This window comes from Acomys russatus, chromosome 7, assembly GCF_903995435.1.
Source record: "Acomys russatus chromosome 7, mAcoRus1.1, whole genome shotgun sequence".
Taxonomy (NCBI): Eukaryota; Metazoa; Chordata; class Mammalia; order Rodentia; family Muridae; genus Acomys; species Acomys russatus.
In genome coordinates, this window is record NC_067143.1 from 57,806,238 (window position 1) to 57,831,321 (window position 25,084).

The following is a 25,084-nucleotide window of genomic DNA, read 5'->3' on the forward strand; positions in this document are numbered from 1 at the left end:
AAAACTCCTGGGACACATCTTCCTCGCAGCTGTCGGGGAAGGGTTGGGGTGGTGGTCGTGGTAGATGCAGCTGGAGACTGAAAGAGCAGTTAGGAAGACTGCAGTCATTTTGAAGGCAGTGCTCTGATGGGGGGGGTGTGGGGGGGTGGGGGGGGGTGGGGAGACACACAGCTCAGGAGGGTGGGGGATGGGAGAAGGAAAGAAATGTTCCCAGAGCTTGTGACCTGCCAGCTGAGAGTGAAAGAAGGGAAGACCCAGGGACAGTCACCCTCAGTGGGGAGGCGCGGCCCAGCGCTGCTGCCAGTGGCCTGGGGAGAGCTGCCCTGCCCGTTAGGGTCTCCTACCTATATAAAAGCAGACCCTTAATTAGGCCACAGGATGAGCCAGGATGAAGCAGAATTACTGAGTTTCTGCCACAGAGGTGAGAGATAGCACATGCTTTAGACTCACACATAACAATTTAGAGAGCAGGAGAAATGCGTAAGAAGAGGCTAGTGTGTACCCCTAAGTCGTGGGTCCTGACTTAGTTTAAAGTGTCTTTAAACTGGTTTTCTCTATGATTCTGTGGCCTTCTGAGTTATCTGGTTTAAAGTATGTGCTATACAACAAGGCTTATAGATTAAGCAAAGTTTAAAAACCAAGTAAACAAATATAGAATCTGATTTACTTATTTTTCTGAAAGATTTTCTTTGGTGGATAAGAATTTGAGGTGGTTTCTACTGGGTGCATTGTTTAGTCAGGGAGGAGAGAGGAATGCCAGCTCAGTTAAACATGAGGCCCTGTGTAAGCACGGTCTGCAGCTTTTAATGGCTTTGTTTGGGATGTCTTTAGGAAGATTACACTGTCTCTGCGGGCAGTTTTGGCTTTTATCAGCTTGTTGAGCTCTCTGACCAAACCAATTCCAGCCCTTTTTAACCCTTTCGTGTTCTATTAAATTTTCCTGCCTTTCTGTCCTGCCTCAATCTCCTTCCTAAGGCTTTGTTCCCTTAATCTGATGGTGGAAGCCTTACTTTCTGCAGTGTTCTCTGGTTGAGACAGGGACATAGAAAGGGTTGGAGCTTGTGGATCTAAGAAGCATTATTTGTTGTAAATGTAGACGAAAAGATGCTGTTATCTGATGCATCAAACTGCAAAACCATAAAGCATTTAATAGAGTGTTATGCCTAATTTTAGTATTATCACTAAAAATAGAATAACATTTCTTTAACAAAGTGTCTGAGAGCCATGAAGGAAAAGAAAAAAAAAAGAAAGAAAAGAAAACCCAACATATTGATGATTGTATTCTTAGACTGTGTCAAAACATACAAGAACAATTTAAAAAAGGAATATGGGGGCAGGGAAAGGCTTAGTGGGTAAGAATGCTCTCTGTGAAAGCAAGAGGACCCGAGAGCAGGTCCACTGCACCAGTTCTGTTGAAGCTGGGCATGGCCACTCCGTATATAACTGCCCATAGAACTGGTGGGCAGGGATCCTAGGAGCTCAGTGGCCAGATGGAATAGTCCCCAAAACGACAAATTTCAGGTTCAGGGAGAGATCCTGTCTCAAAAAACTAAGGTGGGAAGTGAAATTGGAAGGCATCCTACATCCTTGGTCCTTTGGATGGGCTTGTGTGTTGATGGCCCTACTTGCATATACATGTGCATACACCAAGCATACACACCCACATCCCCCCACCAAACCGCACATCACCTCCCTACACACAGACAGACAGACATAGAGAGAGGAAAAAGGGATTTAGTTGTGGTATAGATTAGAAGGAAAATAGTATAAAATTGTAACATGTCACTGAGACTATGTGACTACATTGTGTCTAAAGCAGCAGTTCTCAACCTGTGGGCCATGACACATTTGGGGATGGAATGGCCCTTTTACAGGGGTCACATGTCAGATACCTGCATATCACTTATTTACACTATGATTCATAACAGTAGCAAAATTACAGTTATGAAGTAGCAACGAAATGATTTTTTTGGTTGGGGGCACTGTAACATGAAAGAAGTGTATTAAAGCTTCTCAGTGTTAGGAAGGTTTACACTAAAGGAAACACAAGAGATAGCAAATTAAAACACAAAATTAGACCAGAATTATGCATAAGTTTTTTAAAAGGCTTATCACTTAGAATTTGTAAGCCTAGTTGGCAGGTGGCAAGTAGGAGAGATCTTGTCTTCAGGACGCTCTCAAGTCTGTGAGACGTGGAAGGGGTAGGTTTGATTTTAGAGAAGAACTTCTTGAGATGGTTTTGGCTTTTTGTTTATTTGCTTGTTTGTTTGTTTTTATGCTCTATCTGAGAAGATGTCAGCACACATCACAGCATATACATTACAAAATTCAGTTGCCAGTCTTCTGCTGAAAATGTCTCTCTCCTTTGGCCCTGACTGAGAAGGCAGTGGGTTAGTCTTATCTCCTGATTCCTATAGAGCCAGAGGAGGTGGGCACTCCTGACTTCTTGGCCTGTGGACTCTATGTCCTTTTCTGAAAGGCACCAGTGACTTGGAGCAATAGGATTTTTGTAGTCACCTTGAATATACCAGCTGTTTTGTAGCCTCACCTGCCAGCGTTGCTCTGGTCACTATAACTAGTATAGTGCTGTCTGCCCACTTTCTCCAGAGTGGAGAAACAAGCTACGGGTGTGAGCGTGCCCCTTACCTTTTAGGTGACAATTCCCGATGTCACGCCTTTGTCTTTTTGTTTCACACACAGCAAAAACATTTTAAAATAGGCGAGTTACATGGCAGTGCCATTACTGGAGGCACTGGCATGACAGTGAGGGCAAGGCTTGGGGATGGGCAAGGAAAAAGACTTTTCCAGACCTGGTGACCCACCCGATCTAGAGAGAAGGGAAAACTCAGGGAAGGCTCCAGGTGTCTGACTGGGTAACAGCACAGGCATCTCTGAGATGGGGTGAGGAACATTAAGAGTGTGATTTGTTGGGGCCACCCAGTGTGAAGATAGAGGGAGGGAGGTGGATGTTAGGGGTGAGCAGGTGGGCACTAGCTCCTGTACCTGTCATACTGACGATGAGTGAGTTGGTTTGTTTTAATGAGTAAATCTATAAACACTTCTCCATGGATTACCGAGTCAGCGTTCCAGGTCCAGATACATGATCAGGATGGAGGGGAAGAGGCAAGGCATATAGTCACTATCATATCTTTTCTTCAGGATTAAGGAGATTAGGAGAGATAAATCACATTTCGGTGGACAAGATAGAGCTCAGTTTCTTGGAACTATTGGCTTGAGAGGAAGATTGGAGCTCAACAGGGAAGATGTTGCCGTGGCATAAAAGCAGGAAAGAAAGACAGGCCAGTGAGATTGTCAGACATTCAGGACTGCACCAGTAGTAACAAGGCACTCAGTTAGGATGGGGCAGGAGGCTGCCAAGGCTTGAGTCCACGTGGTAAAAAGCCACAGATTCTGTCCTGTGTGTGCTGCTGAGCTCCTAAGAAGTTCCCAGCAGAATCTGGGTCCTCATCTATGCCAGGGAAGCTGGGGCTCAGCTAGCTCAGTGAGCTATCCAAGCAATTCCGATAAACATCAAAGTCTGAGGATGCCTGAGGTGGGTGCGTCTTCAGTGTAAGGGCTGCCGGGAGGGAAGCCACCAGTTGAGCAGATTTTGTAATCCTCTGGGTGAGGTAATAGAGGGCCCGCTGAGGCTGTGGGAGCAGACGAGCTCACCGCTGGCCGGAGCCTGGAGAAAAGATGCTGCCTAGCTTTCCACAGTAGCATGGGTGCACCTGGTTATTCTGTTCCGTCTCTTATGTGCCCCTCTGATAACACTCTCCTCCTGCATCTTGTCTGGAATCTCCCTGGCTGCGTTTTCTTCTCTCTGTGTTGGAATGCTCTGGGGTATCCCAGGCACTCCCTTCCTCTCCTCTGTACCAGTTCATGAGCCATTTCGTTTGATAGCTTTAAATACCGACTTTGTGTTGATGACTCTCAAACTGCTGTCAAGACTTCCCTGAACACATGACTCAGAGTTCCAGGTGGCCTCTTAGCACACCTTCCTAGAAGTCCAGGTGTCCTGGTTGGGTGGCACTTTGCTAGTTTTGTTCTCCCAGAGACTCTGGGTTGGAACCTCATAGGCAAACTCAGCTTTTCTCTCAGGCTTGAGTATAGTCTGTCAGGAAATTTAACTGGCTTCACCTCTGACTTTGGTTGGGACTTCAGGCATCTCCTACAGCCATCACTGCCCACGCTACCTTCTCTTCTTGTTCAGATTTCCTGTGGTCACAGCTGTTTCCCGCTGGCTGTGTATTTTCTGAGCAGCAGCCCCAGTAAATCCTTTAACTAAGTCCTATCTTGTCCCTGTGTGCTCAAAACCCCTGTGTGGGTCCTGTCTCTGGAATGGGGAGGAAGGAAGAACGTTCATTCTTAGGTCAGTTATCTTGTTTGTTTTCTCATCTAACAGAGGGAGAATAAGTCCTAACTGGTGTGTGAGGATGAAATGCAATAAAGTGGGATAAATTCTGATCCCAGTACTAACAAGTTCCTACCCAACAAAGGAAGAGAGTATAAAGCAGAACTGGGGCTCACATCACTTAAATGTTGGTCCTGTGACAGCCATACCACATGTCTTTCTCGGTGTTTTTTTTTTTTTTTTTTTTTTTTTTTTAATTTTTATTATTTATTTATTTATTTTTATTTTCTTGAAACCGGTGTCACTATATGGTTTTTACTGCCCTGGAACTCAGTGTAAATCAGACTGGTCTCCAACTCAGAGATCCACCTGCCTCTGCTTCCCAAGTGCTAGGATGAAAGATGTTCACTGCTGTGCCTAGGCAAATATTTACTTTCAGTCCTGAAGCTCAAACCCAGGGCCATGAGCATGCTAGGCAAGTGTCGTACCCCAGCCGTGTGTGTGTGTGTGTGTGTGTGTGTGTGTGCATGGATGTACATGTGTGTATATGTGGAGGCCAGAGGACAGTGTAGGGTGTTGTTCCTCAGGTTCCATCCATTTAAATTTGAGACAGGACCTCTCATTGGCCTGCAGCTCAGTCATTGGTCTAAGCTGGCCAGCCAGCGAGTCCAGGGAGCTAGCGCCCTGTCCCCATACACTTCATGCACCACCACTCTTGGCTTTTCTCTTTATGTGGGTTTGAGGAGTCGGAATTCAGGTCCCCCCATACTTGTATGGCATGCACTTTCTGACATCCATCTCCCCACCCCCCCCCCGATTGTTTAAATTTGTATTATTATGATATAGTCACACAAGCTAAAGAGTCAAATAATAGCATATAGCTTGTTAAAGCAGACACTCTCAGATCTGCGCACTCCTACTGTTCTTCCTTAGATGCAGGCACGGAAAGTGTTTTAATAGTTTTCATTTTCATGTCTAAAATGTCGCATGTTCTGCTACTTCTCTCCTTTACTTGTTTGTCATCAGCCTCGTGATTTGTGGGTTCTGTGGAAACCCCAAGGATGAGGGTTCTGCTGTGCTTCCAGCTCTACCCTATAACCCCCACTGGCACTTCCATCCACCCATGTCCCCGGTGTAGTTTCAGTGGGATTGGAATGTGGGATTTCACTGTGATGACTCTGAGTTCTCTGATTTCCTCCCCTCCCCCCCTGCCCCCCCCCCCGTGGCATTTCTTTGTTATTTTTCTTATCATTGAATTAAGCAAATTCTTCTCCAATTATATAAACGTCTTACAGTGTTCAGATGCCTCTGGTGTTCTCAGCTTCACTACTGCAGAAATCTCTCCCAGAGCTGAGGGCCTGCCTGCTTCTCATGCTTGGTGCACAGCTGGAACCCTGGTATCCCCTCTGTGATCCCTGTCACATGCTCTGTGTCCTCGTGGCTTATGTTTCCCGGAGTAAATTCTTGTGTTGTTTTTGTGGGCAGCTAGATTAGATGTTTAGGTTCAGATGCCTACGTTTACTTGAGGTTGGCCTTGTTTACTTTGCCCCTAACAGTAAGATTCATTTTATATGGATTTGAAGATGACACAGCGGGGCCTCGGAGAAGCTGAATAAGTTGTATAAAAACCCGCAGCCAAAATGTGAAAGAGCTCAGGTCTGTTTCTATGTCTGTCTCTATCTTTCTGTCTCTCCGCCTCTGTGTGTGTGTGTGTGTGTGTGTGTGTGTGTGTGTGTGTGTGTGTGTAGCTCTATACACCTGTGAGTCCACCTGAAGACTACAGGTATATGTAAGATATCTTCCTCTGTCAATTTCCACTTTAATTATTTATTGGTTTTTTTCTTTTTAAACTTTTTTTTTCTCTTCGAGACAGGGTTTCTCTCTATGTAGCCTTGGCTGTCCTAGACTCGCTTTGTAGACCAGGCTGGACTTGAACTCACATCGATCCGTCTGCCTCTGCCTCCTGAGTGCTGGGATTAAAGGCGTGTGCCACCATGCCCAGTGTTTCTTTTTAAATTTTAAATAGAGTCTCTCACTATGTAGCCCTGGCTGAAGTGGAACTCACTATGTAGACCAGGCTGGCCTTGAACTCACAGAGATGCACTTGACCTCTGCCTCTTGAGTGCTGAGATTAAAAGTGTGTACCACTACGCTCTGCCTTTGCTATTTTTCGAGAGGGTCTCTCACTGAACTTGGGAGTTCACTGGTTGTTGGACTGGCTGACCAGTGAGCTCTCTAGATCCTCTTGTCTCCCCTTATATGTCTCTGAAATTACAAGTCTGCACCACTGTGCCCAGGTTTTCTTTTCTGGAAGGCACTGGGGATGGGAGCTCAGCTCCTCATCCTTGTGCAGCAAGCTCTTTACCTACTGAGCTACCTTGCCTGTCCCGGGCCTTAGGTGTCAACGGAAGTCTGTCCTGCTGCACAGCCTATCTGAGGGGCTTCACAGATGCGGTTGAGGTTTTAGGCACTGCCAGGAATTTCCTTCTGTCCTCTTCTTTTCCTCCTCCACACTTAAACAGCTCCTTATTCTTCCTTTCCCAAAGAGATGGTTTGTTTGGCCTTTATAGAAGTAGACTCTCAAGCTCAGAGAGAGCAGAATCCATTTCTTATAGTAACCATTTACGAGAAGCTGTGGTTTATGGGAGGTCTGTGTGTTACAGGAAGATGATTTCAAATTCTTGTGATATGGTGGAACTCCTTTATCATTTCTGGGCTATTTGGAGAGAGACTGGGTATGGGATGAGGCAAAACATCATGGAAGTTGTATGGCCCTGGGGTAAGGGCAGGTGCAGATCTTGCCTACCATGAATGGTTGCTGAGTTCAACTGCTTCCCAGGCTTGAGGAGCAGGGGTTCCAGGGAGCTCCAGCCCTGTTCACAATTTGCTCTACACCCTGTTCACCTTCAAGGTGTCCAGTTGTCTCGTGTTGTGCAGCTCATGAGATCCTGGTGTCATCATCACAGGTTGCTATTCTAGAACATAATCCTTCTTTCCTCATTGGCCTCTTTCATAGGTACAAGGGTCGATTTCTTCTCATCTAGTAGGAAAGAGAAAATAAGGTCTTGCCTTAGCAGGAGCTGCACGCTTAGTCATATTCACCGAGAAAGAGAGCTGTCATCCACGGAGACCTATGAGCACAAGGAAAGGCAGATGATAAATGGACCACACCCTTTCTTGAACAGAGCACCTTGCCTTATCTTTATGGTCAAGGATGGACCTATTTCTTGGTGTCAGAAGCATGTCTGCTCATCTGTGCCAAGTGCAGGGCTGTGCTAAGTGTTGATGGTATGATCTAACTGTGTCCATTATAGCTAAGGTCACTGCGTTGGGCATATTGAGAGCAGTGTGCTTCTGTACTCCTTTCACTCGACGTTGTTGATCCCTGTTGTCTGTGTCGTAGCCAGCACGTTGCTGTTAGAGAGTGGTTAAGCCGTTCTTGCAAATGATAACAACAAACAAGCCTTTGCCCATCGGTAGGGAAAGTGGCCTGTTCCCCTTCTCACCCTCTGCTTACAGGCCACCCAACTTCCTCTTTGGACTTGCATTCTGACCGTCTCTTTCCTAGTCTCTGTCAGTTGTTCCTGGCCTCTATCAGTTGGTGTCTCGTTGAGATGCACCGCTCACTTTAATTCTCTCTGGATACCCCTCAGCACATTGCTTCTGGAGCTTTCTGTACATTAGCCATACATCTCCAATGAACCTCACTGCTGAGGGAAAAGTTGCCTCCTGCTGTCTTAACAGTTTTCTTCCTAGACATAAACATTCTATCCTGCAGGAAGCTCCTTAAGCAGGAAAATAAAAAAGCTCAAAATAACCCCAGGAGGTCCCTGAAACTGACCAGATTCTCTAGGCCCCTTCCTGCCAGAGTAAGTAGAGCCCAGATGCAAAGAAGACCCTCAGGGGGCCCAACTGCCAGTAAGGCTTTCAGGCTGAGTTGCCAAGAAGACTGAAAGGAGAAAAGTTGCTAAGAAGAAACCAGCTGCCTAGAAGCAGCAGAAACCACTTGAGCTGCCTGGAAGAGGCTTATACCAGAATCCTTTGGAAAGGACCTGTTGATCTGCCTGCAGCAGGCTCAGCAGTGTGCTCCAGGCTCCCAGCTTTTGTGAGTTGTCACCCATGCTGTGGTGGGCCTTGGTGATACAGCCGTCTTTGAGTAAGTAACCCCAATAAAAGTCATTGCTTCATTAAGTTGGACAATGGTAGTATCTGTTCTTCGGTCTGTTGTGGGTTCACAATCAGGAGTCAGTAGATGTGTGTGTTACATCTCCCCAGGAAAAGTTTTGTCACACAGTATAATTGGTGCCTGAACAGAGACCCAACAGAACCAAAGATGAGTTGGGGAGGAGTGAGTGCATCATCCCAGCTATGGGTAACAAAGCTTGCATCTGAGGCTGAGAAGCCTGATGGGGGAGCATCTGTGGAGGAAATTCCAGTAGAGTTGTTCTTTTCTGTATGTTACGTGTCAGCGTGCCTGTGTGCCACGATAGTAGTGCCGGGGTCCTTGCTATGGTAGTGAGACATGCAACTAAGGCTGAATCATCCGGATTGGGAGTGTCTGTGGGGTGAACCCTGGGTGTCAGTCTTCATCTAGGTAATATGAGGTGGCATGCCTACCTGATGAGTGTGATCCTCTCCATGACTATGGAGGTGCCCTGAGAACAGCTGAGGGTCAGAGGAACTCCTTCAGCCATTGAGGTTAGAGCACAAGAGTCAAGAGTGATGGCAAGCAGAGGTAGAGGTAACTTGGCCTCTATTATATGTAGTTAGAAATGCATCTGAGGCAGATATTTAGTCGGGAAGTTGTTTGTATAAAGGAGGAATTGCAATGAGAAAGGGAGATGAGCCAGCATCCTCTGTGTTAGCCTATGATTTGCCAAGTAAATTAGATCAACTTCAAGATGAGATGGAGGTGTTGGCTTGTCACTTCTTAAGGCTTGGGGCACTGGAAGGAAAAGAGAGTAGATGTTAGGTCCATGCTCAAAAGCCCTTCCTGGGGTCCAAGAATTTGGAACGCAAAGGAAGATTCAGAGAGTGAGGAAGAGGAGAACATGGTAAAAGCAACAGGAAATACGCCGAGGGTCTGACTTTTTACAGGACAAGAGGGAAAATATGAGATCCAACATAAGGATGGAGGCCTTAACAGTAGTCAGGAAACTAGGGTGACCAGGAACACTCAACACTGGAACTGCTGGAATCTGAGGAGACTTTTAAACAAGCAATGAAAGAGCCTGTCATTGAGACTGTGGGACATGGGAGTGGATGGGAACAGTCTAACTGGTGTGGAGGCAGAAAAACTGAGTAACACAATTACCCTTCCCTCCTTGAGGCAGAGGCTGTGTGACCTGAGAAAGTCGGAGGGAAACTGGTTCCCAAGGGAGGGGCTTGTCAAGAGTCATTAGGAGCACTTGGTTATCAGTGTCTCGAGTGTTTGAAGCCCGGTTCACTCAGTCAAGTAGAATTGTGTTTACAGAGGAGTTAACAGATGGGTCCAGCAGGGACCGTGAGGCTGGTGTGGTGCTCTGGTGGCTTCGCTGAGCTCTTTGGTGGGGCAGGATCTTTTTGAAGTAGGAAAGGCTTTGGTAGATCTCAGTAACTTAGACCGGCATGTGAAGAGGGTCCATGATAGAAAAGAGTAAGCTCGAGGAGATAAACAAAGGCGTTGGGGTGGGTTGAAGGGGGCTCTCCTTTTCTGAAGAGTAGGGGAAGGGGGTATGAGGGAAGAGAGGGAGGATAGGACAGGGAGGAAAGGAGGGAGGAGGCTATGATTGGGATGTAAAGTGAATTAAAAAAATTTAAACAAAATCAAAAGGTAAAGCCGAGGAAGAGGTCTGTTTTGGTTCCTCAAAGACAGATGTGGCAGGATCTAGTCAGATTCCTAAGACCAAAATTGATAGAAAGCCAAACTGTGTGCTTTGGCTAAGGAGCTTCTGGAAGGCTTTAAAGCCTGGGGAGCAGTTACCAGAAGATATACTTGCATGAACAGTTCAGGGTAAGCCAACTAACCTTTCCCAGGGCTGGGTGATTGTCCCCCTAGACTAAGGAGGGCACGTTTCCCTCCAGGAAAGGTTATGCTAGAGGTGGAGATGGTTTTACCAGCTGGGAATTCCTCCAGCAGCTAGGTATGGTAATTGGGGAGGAACCAGCTGTTAGTGCAAATGCAGGCAGGCCTGCCTGACCCAAAAAACAAGCAGGCACTGCCAGGAGACAAGACCATGGTTCTCTTTGACTCTGGGTCATAGATTGGAGCATAGTAAATCAGGCCCATTGAGTTTATTGTGTATGTAGGGAGGCTCCGTGGAAGAGCTCCTGGATATGGAACCGTAATGGCCCAGAGAGGATGGCTGAGGATTACAGGAGCTAATTAAGCTAGCGCCTCCTATCCATGCTATGTACCCAACCTTGATCTGTAGAGGAAGCAATGGGCAGTACCTTTCCATGCTGTCTTAGACCTTATGTTTGACCTGCGTATCTTCTTAGTTGTGAACTTCTGGGATCAGCTAACACTTGCTCAGAACAGAGGAGAACAGACTTTCAGAGTGCTTCGGCAAGGTCATCTTTGTTATGTGGTGGTTCAGATGTTGCCTTGTCCTACCCATGCTTTAGAGAAGGTTTTGTTATATAGACATGGTGCTCACCTTGCAGATTTGGAAAGCCATTGAAGAGACAGGTACAATGGTACTTCTACCTATTTTATAATCCTACCAGGGCTGGGTTAATTAAAAGGAAAAAACAGGTTGTTAAAACAGCAGCTAAAGCCGGGCGTGGTGGCGCACGCCTTTAATCTCAGCACTCGGGAGGCAGAGGCAGGCGGATCACTGTGAGTTCGAGGCCAGCCTGGTCTACAAAGTGAGTCCAGGATGGCCAAGGCTACACAGAGAAACCCTGTCTCAAAACAAGAACAACAAAACCAGCAGCTAAAGAGTTAAAAGCCAAAAGGCACCTTACTAGGGTGGGAAAGGACACCCCCAGAGGCTATAAGGATACCGAATAAAAAACGCAATGCTATGAGTGGGCTACTTTACTGTGGGTTGTAGATCAGGAAAGCCCCCCCGAGGCCCCACAAATCATAAAAGCTAATCCTGCTGCTGCTGCTGGTGGTGTGTCAGAACTAGACGGTAAGTCTCTATTGCTGAAGACACTGCGTATGCATGCTTTGCCAACAGGACATGGAGACATTAAGCTGGGAGTGAACTAGAAATAGAAATATCCACTCTTGCAGCTAGCTTCTGTATTGTTCGAGGCACTGTCAGCAACATTCCTGCTGGCCTGTGGACCCTGCATGTGAAAACACCAACATGCCAGGTAGGATGTGCCTGTTTGTGTGACAGTGGCTCAGCTGTTACGGGTACGACCACCAGCCTTCCAATTGGAGTTAAAGCCTGCTCCACAAGAGGGAGTTCAAGCCTGGTGCTGTACACTAAAACAAAACCTGTGGCTAGGATGTCATAGATCCAAGCAGGGATGCCTTGGGTTTTTTAGGCCTTTCCTCCTGGGCTGTCATGTGGCTAGTGAGCCTTTTGGCCCTTTTCCATCAGGATGTGAGCTGAGTAGGAAAGTCAGCTGGGTGCTTTCTCTGCCTTTCTGAGCTTGCAGGTTTTCACCCCAGCATCTGGCTCCTGAGTCTTCATTGGTAAAATGGAACAGTTGGGATTTTCTTTTAAAACAACAAGAGGAATATACAGAATAGCTTTTGTTGTTTACAATAAACCTCCAGCAATCTATCTGGGTTCGTGCTGATAATGTGACTCCCAGAGAAGGAAGGCTGGTGATCAAAGGAACCAACTAGGAGACTGGAGGGTTAGAACTAACTTTAAATGTGTGTGTGCGTGCACGTGTGTGTGCGCGCGCGCGTGTGGTTCGTGTATATGTGTGGTGTGTGTGCGCGCACATGTGTGTGGTGTGTGTGTGTGTGTGTGTGTGTGTGTATACACACACCTGAGTGTATGTATGTGTACTTACCATGTGCGTGCAAGTTAGATAAGGCACTGATTGGGTCTCCTGGAACTGGAGGTACTGAACCCAGATCCTCTGTGAGAGCAGTAAGCACTCTTAACTGCTGAGCCATCTCTCCAGCCCCATGGGTTCCAACTCTTAACCCTACACTTAACCCTTTGCAAAATATGAGTCTAAGTTTTATGAGCAGTCTAGGAGATGATCAAATCTGAGGAAGGGGTTACAGATCCCTTGTTTTGTAGCCAGTCAGTGCAGAGGCCTGAACTTTTCAGTGGCATCTGGTGTGGGGCCAGCCTGTGGGACTGAGCCTTCAGCGTGTGGGTTCTGAGACAAGCTCTGCTATATAGTGTTAAAATTGAATTGAATTAGAGTACCCTTTGCAGTTCACAGAAAATTAAACATTGGGTGTGGGAAAACCATATACATTTAATGTCCTAAGTGTGAAAAGTAAAGCTTTTCTTTTTTTTTTTTTTTTTTTTTTTTTTAAACCTAAGATTCTTAAAGCAAAGGCTGCTCCATTGTGTATTTTGGCTAACGCAAAGTCTATCTTAGGAAGTGGGAGAGTGGCTGTTAGCACTCAGCAGGGGAGGGGCTGGAGACCTCCTGCCTTCCTTGATTGAGTATCATTGTCTGTGTTCACACAGTTGGGAGGAGGCTCCTGTGGCATGTTGTCCCTTGTACACCTGACACCGTGATGTCTCACAGTAGCACTGTGACAGAGCTGGCAGCAGCCTAGCATTACCCACGTGTCCTGCTGTTAACCTCCTAGAAGTGAGCTCATCAGCTCTGCCTGGAGCAGCTTCCCCAGTGTCCCTGCTGCAGTTCCTGGGTTGTGGCAAGGATACACCTTTGACTCATCCTCCTCTTTCTGCGGGCTCCCAGGGTCCACCCATCATGCCCTTTGCCAAGTTCGAACTCATCACTGGGCAGACAGTCCAGGTTGTTCTTTTAAGGCCTCTCTGTTGCAGGGGTACATATCATAAACCCTTGGAGCTGACCCCATCAATTTTCACCCTGGTCCCAGGCCTCAGTGTAGGCCAACTGCAACTCATCAGGGGAACCTGCCTGCCTGCTAAAATACGAGATTTTTTCCCTTAAAAACCTGCACTCTATTTCCATCTGAGACCATTTGTATGTTCCATGTTGGTGTTCAGAGCCGTGAAGTAAAGGTTCTTAGGCTCCTCTTATTAAACTGCACAGATCCTGCTTACGGAGTCAATAAAAGGCTCTGATTCATTGACAATGGCTGGCTGCTCCTACATACGCTCAATCATTTTGACTCTAGCCAACTATGTCCTGCCCTTACCTGCCTTCCTGCCTCATGCACGCCCCCTCTGCCTGCAAGACCGTTCTCTACTCTTCTGTCAAGACTGAATGAGGCTGCCTCTATCGGTATGCCTCATAGTATGCCATAAGCATTTGCTGGCGTTTCTGTCTTTTCCAGCAGACTATCTGGCCCATGGGAGCAGCTATCAAAATACGTCCCCAGTGCCAAGCACAGCAGAGTTCAGGGGATGAAGGCTACCTGGAGTCATTATTTTCTCACAAGAATTTACTTAGAAACTGCTTACGTCAGGCACCCTGCAAGGCCCTGAGACGACAAGGGTAGGAAGGGTTGACGGAGTCCCTCGTTTCACTGGGAAGGTAGCAGGGAGTGGACGCATAGATGGATAAGATGCTTAGGACCCACGTACCTCAGAAGTGATGTCCAGAGAAGGCCTCTCTGAGACCTAAGGAGGCGAGTAAACTAGTTTTGCGGGAAGCCCAGGAGCGAACTCAGGAGCAGAGAAGATGGCAGGTGGCCACTGGCTGGGGAGGACATGGTCTTAGAGAGTTTGGGGAGCAGATGGGAGGCCAGTGCTATGGGAAGAGCAGTGCCAGGCTGGCCTGGTGGCACTGTTGTCACAGGTCATGGGAAGGACTGCAACCCTTTTTTTTTTCGGGGAACAGTGCAATGGTTTTGAGGAAAGTGTGTAAGATTTCAGGGTCCCCACGGCTGGACAAGCTGTGCTTCTACTGCCTCCCTTCACCCAAGCTTGCTTCCCTTTCAGATTCCAATAATGCCACACTCTGGGGCCAGCCTAGACCACTTTGCTGCCTCTTGGGAGCTCTGGCCCTTGTTTCAAAGTGTATAGCCCCTATGAGGGCCTTGAAGTACTGATAAGGTCCCTTGGTCCCCTCTGTGAGTGACTATTCTTATTCCCTTAAGGTAGCTGTGCAGTGATTCTTGACTCTCGACAGACCCCACCCACCCACCCCTGACTGCCCCACGCTCCTATCCCTCTCCTATCCCTAGCCCAGTGCCCTTGGCTTCTGAACCTTCCTTGGCACTTACCACTGTGGAGTACTGCTTTCCCGTCCGTGTACAAAGTGACCTTCTTACTTTGTCATGCGCCCCTGCAGAGGAGCCAGCCTCTGAGTGTAGCTGGGTTCTTTCTCCCTGCCCCGCTGCATTTTCACTTCAAATCTCACCTTGTGAACTGGTCTGGCAAATGTATGTCTAGAGGTTTCCCCCCACTCTAAAAGCAGAACAGCAAATCCAGACCTTATTGTATGCAAGGAGCGCTCAGTATGATTTTCCTGACCCTCTGGTCCGGACACCAATCTTGTGAGTTAGATGCTGTTGTCCTCACTTTGCAGTTGAGGAAACCAAGGCTCAGGTAACACACAGTAAAGAGTAAATGGTAGATCTGGGCCCGGACTCAGCCTAGTTCTTTGTGGCCTTATATTCCTTAACTATTCCGTCTCCTGAGTGACTCCTTGTGGTGCCTAATTTCCTCCAGGGATTCCGCGTCACAGGGGAAGCAAGTGGAGCCCCCTCATAACCATCTATTTCATGCCCGGGCGTGGGAACCATGCCTGGGTCATTCAAAGTACTGATGCACATTAGGCACACGCGTAGGCTTTGCTGAATGAGCAAATAAACAATGACTCCTGCTCCCGGTTTACAGACATGAGCTCAGTATCTTTTTAGGCTGACAAATGCTGTTGTAAGACCTTCTCTGTCATCCAGGGAGGTGAGAAGCAGGAGCCATGAGAGGAGGCAGCAAGAAGGGCAGCTTAGCCTCAGTGCCTTCCTCAGAGGCAAAATTGTCCAGAGATGGAAGTAGTTGCCCTGGGTTTGGAGGATGGGAGTAAGGGGAGGACGTCTGCCATCCCTAGCGATGGGCCCTGAGTAGAGATTGAGCATTAGGAAGGGCTGGGCTGTGCATCCTGGGAGGTGATCTTGAGCCTGCAGAGGCTGGGACTTACCCTGGATTGCCATTGGGTAAACAGGTAAGATGGTCAGAGACAGTGTCCTTGGGATAGCTGTCCCCGTCTTTGTAAATGTGACCCTCCTAGGTGGGGCTCACTGGTCATTTGGAGAAAGGAAAGTGACAGCTGCAGCATTTTATCCAGGATCACATACGTCCAAGGGAAGGACTGTGTGTAAGGGGCACATGTGACAACGAGGCGGTAGGGCCTTCCTCAGTGGTTGTTAGAGCTTCTGGAGCCTTGACTGTCAGCACTGAGAGGTCTAACAACTGTTTTGCTGCCATTGGAGATTCTGTGTCAACAGGTAGCCCCCCCTTTTTAAATTAAATAAAAAATTTTTAATTAAAAATTTTTACATATACATTTATATTATTAAACATAGATTACCTTAGAAGAACCATGACACAATCAGGAGTTATATAAATGTTACGTTCTTAGTGTTTTGGCTATTTGTTTTGAACTGGTGGCTCCTTGTTATAAAACTTGAATGCACAAGAATATTTATGGTAAAATATTCTTACGAGGAGGGCGAGGGTGTGGAGATGCTGGGAACTAAATACCCACTACTGGGATCCCTCTGCCCCATCATCATGTTCACCACTGTTGCTATTCTCTTTGTGTGTGTGCCACAGCACGTGTGTGGAGGTCAGAGGCCAACTTTTGCCTCTGTTTTCTCCTTCCACCTCTACACGGTTGTGAGGATTGAACTAAGGTTATTGGGACTGCACAGCAGTCACTTTCCCTGCTAAGCTACCTTGCTAGCCCTGGCCTGGAATTTAAAAAGATTTTATTTTTATTTTATGTGCATGCATATTTTATCTGCACGTATGTCTGTGCTTGCAGAGGCCAAAAAGGGGGCATCGGATATTCTGGAACTAGAGTTACAGAGAGTGGTGAGCTGCTGTGGGGGTGCTGGAACCAACACAGGACCTGTGGAAGAGCAACAGATGCTCTTAACTGCTGAGCCATCTCATTGGCCCCTGGCCTGGATTCTTTGCCCCCTCTCCTTTGGTTTTTTGATACAGGGATTCTCTGTATAGCCCTGCCTGTCCTGGAACTTACTACATAGACCAGGCTGGCCTCTAACTCAGAGATCCGCCTGCCTCTCCCTCCTGAGTGCTGCTTAAAGGCATGTGCCACCACTGCCAAGCTCCTGGCCTGAATTCCTTTAAAAATATTTTATTTGCCGGGCGTGGTGGCGCACGCCTTTAATCCCAGCACTCAGGAGGCAGAGGCAGGCAGATTGCTGTGAGTTCGAGGCCAGCCTAGTCTACAAAGTGAGTCTAGGATGGCCAAGGCTACACAGAGAAACCCGGTCTCGAAAAACCAAAAAAAAAAAAAAAATCTATTTATTGTAACTTATCCACATTACATCCCAGTTGTTATCCCCTCACTCTTACGGTCCCGTTCCTACCCTCCCTCCCTCTTCTGCCCTATTCCCCTCCCCTAGACCTCTGTTGGGGGTTGCGGGGTGGGCTACTACCCCACCGTCTGGCCACAGCCTATCAAGTCTCATCAGATAGCCTGCATCCCTTCCTCTGTGTGCCCACAAGGCCATCCTGCCAAGGGGCAGTGATCAAATCATAGGCACCAGAGAATATGTCAGAGGTTCGAGTTAAGCATTTGTGGAAAAGTAGCTATCTCACTCATGGTAACTGCACTTGGCCCCAAAATAAATGAACCAAACTTATAAAGTTGCTATACTTACTACCATTATTTTGGTTGTGGTGTCAAGAGGTTTTTGGATATGTCCAAACTCAACAGACAGGACACATTAAATGTATGCAATTGTATGCCAATTATACTTCAGCAAAGCTACTTTTTTAAACATTGGAAAATATATGCTGGTGGATCTAAAACACTTTTATGGTCTTGCATGTATTATAGTGCTTAACTTCTGTAATTTCTCCTTTGTTCTGTGTTTGCATTTTCAGTAACAGCAGGAGGAGACTAAGCAGATAAAAGGAGCCATGACTTCTGATGCTAGTCACATGCTGGAAGCTGCGCTGGAGCAGATGGATGGCATCATTGCAGGTGAACTTGGGTTCTTAGGACCAGTGGCCCGTAACCCCATCTCGAGACCTTTTGTTGGCATAAGGAAAAGCCCTCTGTGAAACTATCATTTATGTAGTAGTTTAATGTACATCTCCGCGCCCCCCCCACCCCCTTTATGGAACTCTGCTGTACTGGTGTAATAACCTCGGCATCTCTGTTGAGCTGGGTGGGTGTACCAGTGCCTCTGGCACAGCGCTACCACAGTTTGGATGCTGGCCGTGAGGCAGTTTGGGTGCAATGAGATCGATTCTGTTGTAAAATTTTCAGAGCGCATCATGCCTTATTACTGTGGAACTGACGCTTGAAATTGAGCCGACTTTGTTCCCTAATCAGTGCCTGCTCAGGGTTTCCCTAGCTGTCATCCAGTGTGCTCAGGAGCGGGCAGGCAACTCTGATTCACACCATGATTACAGCATTCTTTTTCTCCTATCGGTTTTTTGTTTTGTTTTGTTTTTTTTTTTTTTTAAGTTCACCGTGAGTGTTTGGTTTTAATATTTGCATTAGTCAGGAGGGACTTTGGGAAGGTTACGGTCTAATTGTGGATGCTTGGGGAAGATGACCAGTGTGCCATTCTGGGTGATGGGTTCCTTGATGGGAGCAATCGGGAAGCCATACTCGGTGTAACAAAGCTGTTACTGCAAACCTTACCAGAGGGTCCTGGGTCTTCTTTCTTCTGTCCTTAGCAGACCCACTTCAGTGCCCCTTTTTTACAGACTGAGTGTGGCGCTTCATGGCTTTGCTCCTCACAGGAGGAAGGCTGAGTGGGGCTCGACGGTAGGACGTGCTCAGTACATGTGATACGTCTCCCTTCCTGTTGTTTGCTTCTTCCCATTGCAGAAACACATCTGAGTCATGGAGGGTTCTGGGAGTCGGAGCCTCGGGTGAGGGAGGCTCTGTGTCTCCCACAGCTTCCTCATGTTACAGGTTCCGCTGTAACTCAGCCGAGCTGTCATCTGGCAGGCTCTCAGTCTCTCCACGAGCAGGGGGTGTCCTTGAAAGGCTGTGACCACTGTCTGCTTTTCTAAGTCTCCATGGTTGGGGATGTCCTGTTCTCAGTTCGGTTTTGTGATAATTTAGTGAGAAGACACCATCAGGAGGGCGGATTTCCTAGCAGTGCACTTCCAACGCTTGATCTAGCTGTCCTCACGTGTACTGAGATAAAAGCCACAGGGTCAGGCTGTGGCTGACAGGTCAGTACATCTGAGCCCTGGCCTGAGGACTGAGCCCCTGCCAGGACTCACAGACGGTTGTGAGGGAGGAATGAGATGATGACTGTTTCTCACTGTATTCCTTTTGTTTCTTCGTCAAAGATTATTACCAGGAATTACATAGGACTATTTTTGAGGTCTCTGTTTGGTTCTTTTGCCAGCGTCATGCTTATTACTGAGGCTCTATGGTAAGCCTTAAAGCTAGCTCTTTGTTCATTACATAATGTTGGCTACCCTGGGCCTTGAGCTCTTGCTCCCTTCCCACCTCACATCTCTCTCTCCCCTTCAGAATCAGTTTGTCTAAACACAGAGGACAACTTACTGGGATTATGGCTGGAATTCTGTCGAATCATTGCGTAGGAGCTAGGGATGCAGCGGAGTAGCAGAGCACTTGTCTGGCTTGTACAAGGTCCTACATTCAGTCCCCATCTCTGCTCAAAAGCACAACAGCTGATGTCTTGACAGTGTCGACTTTTTGAAGGATGAATCAGCTGCCTCCTAAAGCCTTGTGTAGGGTAAAGTGCAGACTGAAGTTCAGTCCCAGAACCATGTAAAATAGCCAGGTGAGGTGATCCTTGCTTATTAACTCCAGCATCGGGGAAGCAGAGGTAGGAGGATCCCTGGCTTCATTAATAGTCATTCTCTCTTAATCAGTGAGTTCCAGGCCAAGTAGAGACCTGTCTCAAACATCAGATGTACAGCATCAAAGGAATGATAAAAGGATTGTCCTTTGGACACAGACGCACATGTGCGTGAGCGCGCACACACACATATACATACATACATATGTGTACATAAACACATACGTGCAAAGATGCACACACACACATATATATACACATACATAACACATGCATACATATATACATGTATACATAAAAATACATACACAGACACATACATACATACACATGCATACACACACAACACATGCATACATAACACACACAACACACATGTATACATACACACAGCACACACACATACATATATATACAACACAGAGACACACAGACACACACACACACACACACACACACACACGCTCAAAAAAATATAAACAAGTCAAGAGGACTGAGTGATAGGGAATCCTGCATGAAATAAAGCCAGGGGAGGCCTTTTGATCTGGTGACATTTTATTGGAAATGTGAGGGGATCTGGAGAAAAGCTTCCCAGGAGAGGTGACAGAAAGCTCCAAGGGCTGGAGAGAGTCCGTGTACATAGCTAAAAGTTGATTAAGCCAGGGGAAGGAAAAGGGACACAGCCCCAGACGAAGAAGAGACAAATCATATTATGGCCCGGCTGTATGGGGAGAGCTTCAGCCGTTATCCTGATGGCGTGGGAGGAGGGATGTGATGTCAGTTATGTTCTCTGGTGTGCTCTGATGCTCTGTGGGGGAGACAGTCTGTAAGGGGGCAACCAGGAAAGCAGAGACCAATGAGGACTATATGTCAGTCTTACAGAGCCTGCGTGAGTCCGGGGAAGAATGTGCACGCCTTACATAAGACACCGTAAAACCCAGGTGGGTGGGATGGAGCGTCCGGAGTGAGAAGCTGACTGTAGCCTTCCACAGTCAGACTCAGCATGGTATAGGTTCTCTGTACCTCTTAATTTACCAAGAGCTTAGATTTTAGCCAGATAACCTGTAATCTCACCACTTTGGAAGCTGAGGCAGGAGGATCATTACAAGTTTCAGGTCAGCCTGAGTTACATAGTAAGCCCTTGTCTTGACAGAGTGTTAGTGTTTATCTTATAGGATCTACTCTATGCCAAGAACTGGTGTAAACACTTTATGTGCTTAACGCAGCCCCCACCTCAGGTGGAAGCTGTTCTTAGTCCCACTTAAACACAAGGAAACTGATGCTCAGATAACAAACACAACTGGTAGAGCTGGGATCAGAACCTAGTCGTCTGCACACCTGCAAAACTCTCACAGCGCTTCCAGACAGAAACCCAGCGAGCCTGTCCAGATGCCCTTCCAGGATGGAGGATTATGGAACAGGATAAAGGAGGGGGGCGCTATGTCCTGGAAAGTGAGGAAATGAGTCTCCTAGGTTCTATACAGGCTGTACCTAAGCCCCTTCCCTCCACACCTGTCCCAGATTCTCACCTGGAGATCCTGAGCCCAGGCAAGGCCTCCAGAGGGCAGGTAAGTAATGTCAGCAACAGAGAGGACTGCATCAGAGGCTCTGTTGCTGTAGGGGTGCCTATATGGGAAATCAGGAGGTAGGGGGAGCAAGCACACTGCGTGTGGACTGAGCCATCTCTCCTGCCTTATCCGTATGTCTTTATAGCACATTTGTTACCTGTTAACATTCATATCGCCCTTTTTATTGCACCAGAGTGTGAATTCCGAGAAGACAGAGGCTGTACCACCGCATCTCTCCACCAGTCTGCAGCACACAATAGCTGTTTAGTAAACAAACGCCTGTCATGTCCGTATTTTATTTGCTTTCGTGACTGAGTAATCCTTTCACTGGTTAGGGGGCAGATACTGTATGTGTCTTCTCTTCGCCATCATACTGACTCTCGTCTTAGTTTCTCTACTTGGGCCTTTGGATGAGTATGTTTGTTTGTTTGTTTTTCCAAGACAGAGTTTCTTACAAGGGACCTTGGCTGTCCCGGAACCAGGCTGGCCTTGAACTCAGAGGTCGGCCTACCTCTGCTTCCCTAGTGCTGGGATTAAAGGCGTGAGCTACCATCTTCCAGCTTGGATGAGTTTATATTTTAAGACTGTCACATCATTAGTTTTGAAGACTCAGTAGTTGCTAAACCCTATGAATAGTCTCTTAGCTGCAGTTAGCCCACAGCAGCATTTGACACAATTCAGCATGAGTTTCTTACTGTCTGGAGGGCGTGTGCCTCTTGGCATGCTTAGTGGAGAGAATGACAATCACCGAATGCCTATCTTCAGAACACTTTGCCTCAAGACTTCTAATACCAGCCTCACTTTCAAGAAGGCTGGGACTGTGAGCTTAGAACTTGTGTAATTGTGACTGTGGTCTGTGGAGTTAAGCCTTCCATTTGAGCCAGTTGCTTCCTCCATGGTGTCTTTGACAGCTGCACAATCCTTCCACAGCTCAAGTTTCCATGGAAATGAAGTAGCGGCATCACTGTTGTCTATCTCATTATTGTGAGGACCAAATTACTGATGATTAGGTACTTTAGTGGCCTGGTACTGGGTAAGTACTCAGTTGGTCTACAACAGCTCTGCTTTATTGATATTAATTATTAATGTTACTTTCACTATTAAAAGGCAAAAATACTTTTCAATTAATGGAAGTAATACTGATCGTTGTTGTTGTTACACGTGGTGAGGACAATAGGACTGTCCTACTGGACAAGTCTGTCCTGCTGTCAAGTATGCCCCACCCCGTGCAGAGCCTCAGTGTGATGATATTCCTCGCAAGGAGATCAGTGGCTGGGGTGGGAGTGGGGGGCTTGCAAGATAGAAATTGGTTTTTGTAAGTGCAAAAAGAAATGCAGAACTGTTAATCTTATAAACACAATTTCTTGAAATCTGAATGGGTACAGGTATGAAATCCCTATAGATTAAAATCCCAGATATCTGTGGGAGAAAGCCGAGAGGAGGCAACGGTTAAAGACCCTTGGGCCAGTGTCAGTGATGACTTGTTTCTAATACAGAGACCATTGTTGGAGCTTGCAGGAGGATGTTAACCTTCTGTTCAGTCTTCCTTTTTGATAGTCTCCATGACTTCATCTGCAGATAATACTGTAATCGAATTGTGTTGTTGGCAGTGGAAATGCAGCCATGTGTTGCCTGATTACATCCCCGGTGGATGGAGGAGCACCGACATGGATGCTGAGCTTACATAGGCCTTTACTGTGTGGACACACAGGTTTAGTGCTCCTCTGTCAAGCCCCTCCTGGCATAGGACCAGAGCCCCATGGTCAGGACACAGAGGGCCACTTATTCCTCTCTGCTTTGGCAGAAGGTCACGCAAGCAGTTATCTCTAAGCTGTACTTACTGATAGAGGGGGCCAAGACTGTTTTGGGACAGCTAAGGAAGTGGTTACCCATCTTCTGGGCCTCCCGCCAGCCCTGATTAGTGTCTGGCTATGGGTGAAGGAAGAAACAAAGATTTCATGGGAGTGGGAAAGTTCTGGTCGAGACTGAGATGGTTCCTTTGGCCCTTGAAAATCAGCCATGGAGTTCATGGCTGAGGATATGGCTGTCATCCAGTACTTGTTAGCTGGTCTTATCCGTTCCTCTGAGGAACATCAGCGAAGCCAGTCAGCAGTAACAGCACACCCCCTCTGCTGCCTGATTCCCCTTCAGAGTTTAGGTTGAGAGCCCTGTAACAGCTCTTCTGTTCAGAAGAAATTTGCAAGCTGGGTACATGCATCACCTTAGCATGCAAGAGGCTGAGGCAAGAGGATTGTGATGACTTTGAGGCCAGACATAGGAGGATATTGTCTCTAAGTAAAATACATACATACATGTATGCATACTGCTCCAAAATTTTAAAAATCATTTGTGTGTGTGTGTGTGTGTGTTCATGCACTCAGGTACAAGTGCATATACATGTGTCCCTGTAAGTGTAGGTCAGAAGTTAGTCTTGGGTCCTTTTCAGCGTGTGTGTATCTGGATATGTGCAGATTCACATTTATATAGAGAACAGACTAGACATCAGTGTCTTCTATTGCTCTCGAACTTAATTTTTGAGACAGGGTCTCTCACTAAGCCTGGCTCACCAATTGACTGCAGTAGCAGGGACAAGCCTCTTGGTCCTTATCGTCTCCTCCAAATCCTGGGACGGCAGGTGTGACCGCCACGTTCTGGTTCTTTCTGGTACTGGGGATCTAAACTCTGGTCCCCATCCTTGCATGACCAGGTCTTCAGCAATTGAGCCATGTCCTTAGGCCACCTTGTTTTATGGGATGCAGTCCTTTCCCGAGGCTTTGAGTGTGCTGATTTGGCAAGGCTGGCTGGCCAGGCAGCCCCAGGGCGCCTCCTGTCTCTGACTTCCTGTGCTGTAAACACTGATGCCCGATCCCACACGTGGCTTGTGTGTGTGTGCTGAGGCTGGGATTCAGGTCCTCAGGCTAGTGCAGTCTCCCCAGGCCCCGGGTTTATTCTTTCTTTTTTTTTTTTTCCTGAGACAGGGTCTCTCTGTGTAGCCATGCTGTTGGACTCACTGTTGGCTCTGTTTCTTAACAATCAAACTTTATTATACAACTCAACTAGCTTACACAAGAGGGAAAAAAGGTTAAAGGGAAACAAGAGTGAACCTTTCGGTATCCGTTCCACGGGATGGGTCCCTAGATGTCTCTGGTCTGCGTGCTGGTACGGCCTGTTCGCTGATCCTTTTTCCGACCCATGCGCGCTCAAGCCTGGTCTGACCGTGCAGCTGCTCTCCCCCCTCCGCCTGCCTGTCCTGTGCAAGGGGCGGTCTCCCTCTCCCATTGAGGGTCGATTAGAAACACAATAGTCCAGGTGGAGTCCCCAGGTCCGCTTCTTGAATTCTAGGCCCAGGATGGCTCCACCCAGTCTATCTCAAGGTTAATCTCAGGGAGTATCCGCGGTGTGTCCAAGGGCAAAGCCCGCCAAGACTGCTTTTACAAAGTTTACAATCCTTCCCACAGACTCACTTTGTAGGCTAAGCTGGCCTCGAACTCACAGTGATCCGCCTCTGCCTTCCGAGTGCTGGGATTAAAGGTGAGCACCACCATGCCCAGCCCGCTGTGTTTATTCTTAATACTACCTGCGCCGCCTTTGTATTAGGATCAGGCTCACTAGAGATAGTCTTTTTGTTACTACTTTGAATTAGCTACTTTTGGGTTTATCAATCAGTTGCCATGCATGTGTGTGCTTAGTTGTATATGTTATTCTGTGAATAGTTACATATGTACATACTGATAATCTCTGCACTGCACACCTATCCTTTTTGATCTGTATTTAATTTTTTTGATATCTGTTTATTTTCCTACTTTTATAAATGCATTCTTCAGAATTTCACTTTAAAAAAGAAACATCATAGCCGGGTGTGGTGGTGCACGCCTTTTAATCCCAGCACTCAGGAGGCAGAGGCAGGTGGATCGCTATGAGTTCAAGGCCAGCCTGGTCTACAAAATGGGTCCAGGACAGTCCAGGCTACACAGAGAAACTCTGTCTCGAAAAACCAAAAAAAAAAAAAAAAGGAGGAAAGAAAGAAAGAAACATTATATATTTTAAATTGATTTTTACCTTGCGTTCGTTGCATTTACTCGTGGAGTGAAGTTTACCAATGCTTGC

General features: G+C 47.1%; 1 protein-coding gene across 1 annotated transcript in view; it reads left to right on the top strand.

Annotated features, from left to right (window-relative positions):
• The window catches only part of Ppfibp2 (PPFIA binding protein 2), a 147,216-nt gene that overhangs the window by 25,078 nt on the left and 97,054 nt on the right, over nucleotides 1–25,084 (top strand). Inside the window, exon 2 of the mRNA XM_051149173.1 lies at nucleotides 17,500–17,599. Within this exon, the coding sequence (XP_051005130.1) occupies nucleotides 17,536–17,599 (64 nt within the window). The 5' untranslated portion in view covers nucleotides 17,500–17,535. The remainder of the gene's footprint in view (nucleotides 1–17,499; nucleotides 17,600–25,084) is intronic.